The following is a 3,673-nucleotide window of genomic DNA, read 5'->3' as shown; positions in this document are numbered from 1 at the left end:
GGTAAAATCCAGAATCTTTCAGTTCTCAAAAAAATTTAATAGGGAAGTTTGTTGTCCTGTCGTTCTTAGATAGGCTGATACTCTCAAGCTAAGGAGGGTTGAACCTGGCTAATATTTGGATGGGAACCCAGGCTGGGAATGTGGTTCAACATGGGCTGATTTTATTTATTTATTTATTTATCTATTGCCTTTATTATTTTTACAAATAACTTCATTTTCTCTGCAACAACAATCCTGTGAGGTGGGTTGGGCTGAGAGAGTGACTGGCCCAAGGTCATCCAATTGGCTTTCATGCCTAAGGTGGGGCTAGAAATCACAATCTCCTGGTGATTGGCCCAGATTTACCCAACTGGCTTTCATGCTTAAGGCGGGACTAGAAATTACCATTTCCTGGTGATTGGCCCAGATTCACCCAACTGGCCTTCATGCTTAAGGCGGGACTAGAAATTACCGTTTCCTGATGATTGGCCCAGATTCACCCAACTGGCTTTCATGCCTAAGGCGGGACTAGAAATCACAATCTCCTGGTGATCGGCCCAGATTCACCCAACTGGCCTTCATTCTTAAGGAGGGACAAGAAATCACAATCTCCGGGTGATTGGCCCGGATTCACCCAACTGGCTTTCATTCTTAAAGTGGGACTAGAAATCACAATCTCCTGGTGATTACCCTAAAGTTAAGCAGCTGGCTAAGGTGGGACTTGAACTCACAGTCTGCGGCTTTCTAGCCTAATGCCTTAACCACTAGACCAAACTGGCTTTTCAGGCTGGGAACTTGAAAAGACATTCCAGTAATAGCAAATAACTGTTGCCAAGAAAAAATACATGGATGGCCATATTTGGTTTGGAGATTTCGGTTTAGTTTGGTTGTTCTCTTTTTGTACACAAACCTACCTATGTCAAGGAAGACAAAGGACATGCTTTTAGCTAGATCCCTGATTGTTGATTTCTATGCAAAAAAACCCTTGATTTACAACCACATTTGACAACAAAATTTTTGTTGCTAAGCAAGCCAGTTGTTAAGTGAGTCTGGCCTCATTTTATGACCTTTTTGGCTACGGCTGTTGAAGTGAATCACTTTAAGTTAGTAACATGGCGGTTAGGTGAATCTGGCTTTTCTTGTGGTCTGCCAGTGGCCAGCGGAGCTGGCAACAGATTCGGACAGTGAGGAGGTTGAGAAGGAACATGGGCCAGTCTTGGAGGCTGGGAAGACTCTGCATTGGAGGCAGAGATGGGGCCAGGGCTGTCTGACAGTTATCACCTGCCTTCGGGGTCAGACATCAGTGAGGCAGATGAACAGCTGGAGCCTGTTCCCAGTGTGCGTATGCGCAGAGTTGTCTGACGAAGGGAACAGCTAAGAACAGTGGGTGGACTTGGGAGTAAGGCCACAGGTGGACGGTGAATGGCCCCTCCCATAGGGAATAAAAGAGGAGCGAAAGGGGAGTGGAGTTTGCAGGAGACAATTAGTTCATTCCTTGCATTCTTGCCAAGTATTGAGGCGTCTGAAAGATATCGGCCTGGCCACTCTCCAAGCCTGATAAAGGTCGGTAATTGCAAACTATCTTGAAAGACTGTGGGAGAGGAAAGACTTTGCTGGAGAGGAATTCACTGTGAATTAAATAAAAGGGGTTTATCAGGACTCGGACTAGACTTCGTGCTGCTGGCGAAGCCTAGGTCAAAATGAATCAGTTTCGATTTGTGTGGAGAATTCTGGGAGTTGAAGTCCACCCTTCTTAAAGTACGCAAGGTTGGGAAACGCAGAGAAGTCTAGGATACATTGGGAAGACAACATTGTGTGTGCTTTTCTGAAGTTGCTTTGTCCTTTTTTTTTTGTCCCCTCCTCCAGTTCTTCCTGTGCTCCGTCTATGTCCCCATGTGCACCGAGCAAATCAACATCCCGATCGGCCCCTGCAGTGGCATGTGCCTCTCCGTCAAAAGGCGATGCGAGCCGGTCCTGAAAGAATTTGGCTTCTCCTGGCCAGAAAACCTGAACTGCAGCAAATTCCCACCACACAACGACCACAATCACATGTGCATGGAGGGGCCGGGAGACGAAGACGTCCCCCTTCACAGCAAGGCCCCCTTGCACCCCGGCGAGGAATGCCAGAGCGTCGGGTCAAACTCGGACCAGTACATTTGGGTCCGGAGAAGCTTGACGTGCGTCCTCAAGTGTGGCTACGACGCTGGCCTCTACAGCCGGTCCGCCAAGGCATTCACCGACATCTGGATGGCCGTGTGGGCGAGCCTGTGTTTCATTTCCACCGCCTTCACAGTCTTGACCTTCCTGATTGATTCCACTCGGTTTTCCTATCCGGAGCGGCCCATCATATTCCTGAGCATGTGCTACAATATTTATAGCATCGCTTATATTGTCCGGCTGACCGTAGGCCGAGAAAGGATTTCCTGTGACTTCGACGAAGCCGTAGAACCTGTTCTCATCCAGGAGGGGCTGAAGAACACCGGATGCGCCATCATTTTTTTTGCTGATGTACTTTTTCGGCATGGCCAGCTCCATCTGGTGGGTGATCCTCACCCTCACGTGGTTCCTGGCCGCCGGGCTCAAGTGGGGCCACGAGGCCATCGAGATGCACAGCTCGTATTTCCACATTGCCGCCTGGGCTATCCCCGCCGTGAAGACCATCGTCATCCTGATCATGAGGTTGGTTGACGCCGACGAGCTGACGGGACTGTGCTACGTGGGCAACCAGAACCTCGACGCCTTGACTGGCTTTGTGGTGGCCCCCCTTTTCACCTACTTGGTCATCGGCACCCTCTTCATCGCGGCTGGCTTGGTGGCTTTGTTTAAGATCCGGTCCAACCTCCAAAAGGACGGGACCAAAACGGACAAGCTGGAGAGGTTGATGGTGAAGATTGGCGTGTTCTCCGTGCTTTACACAGTGCCGGCAACTTGCGTCATTGCCTGTTACTTTTATGAGATCTCCAACTGGGGAATCTTCCGCTACTCTGCGGACGCCTCCAACATGGCTGTGGAGATGCTCAAGATTTTCATGTCCCTGCTTGTAGGCATCACGTCTGGCATGTGGATTTGGTCGGCCAAGACGCTACACACTTGGCAAAAGTGCTCCAATAGACTGGTGAATTCGGGGAGGGTTAAAGCGGGGAGCGAACAGGGCGGCGGACGGGTGGATGAAGCCCGGGAAAGGGAACGAGGACAGTGGTATAAAGAAAGGACAGGGACCAACAAATTCTATTTCCTTCACCTCCCCAGTGCAGGAGGAGCTGGCGGGATAGCAGCACCTGGAGAAGGAGCGTTGGAACGAATCCTTTATGAGAAATATTTGAGTTTTTGCAGAATTTTGAAGGAGGAGAGGAGAGCAGCAAGGGAATTCAATCACGCTGGGGGAGGGGGAGGCTTCACGAAGTTGTGAAGATAAAGGGCAGAGGTGTCTATCAACAAGCAGTGGTTTTAGGATTTGTGGGCCTCCTGATAACGCACAATGTGCCTTCTCTCACTCCCTTCCTTCTTCCCCTTATCCCGTTCTGACTCACATCAATCACTGTCTTGTATAAAATAATACAAGAGAATAAAATGGCAAGAGGAAGGAATTCCTAGGAATCCCTTGCAAGGTTTGGGGAGAATTGCTGGTGTCCGGGAATTTTGAATCCAAGGTCTCTCAACTTGGATAAGGGATGATGTCCAGAGCTGCAGAAAG

At 49.4% G+C, this 3,673-nt stretch overlaps 1 protein-coding gene across 1 annotated transcript; it reads left to right on the top strand.

The window, feature by feature from the left end:
* Nucleotides 1-1,602: 1,602 nt before the first annotated feature.
* Nucleotides 1,603-3,251, top strand: LOC116510242 (frizzled-4-like). Its single transcript, XM_032219712.1, is given in 3 exon segments — nt 1,603-2,475; nt 2,477-3,121; nt 3,123-3,251. Coding segments are annotated over 3 exon segments (1,377 nt in total). The 5' UTR covers nt 1,603-1,872.
* Nucleotides 3,252-3,673: the final 422 nt, after the last annotated feature.

This window comes from Thamnophis elegans, chromosome 6 (assembly GCF_009769535.1).
Source record: "Thamnophis elegans isolate rThaEle1 chromosome 6, rThaEle1.pri, whole genome shotgun sequence".
NCBI classification, from domain to species: domain Eukaryota; kingdom Metazoa; phylum Chordata; class Lepidosauria; order Squamata; family Colubridae; genus Thamnophis; species Thamnophis elegans.
This window is presented reverse-complemented; position numbering and strand designations above follow the sequence as displayed.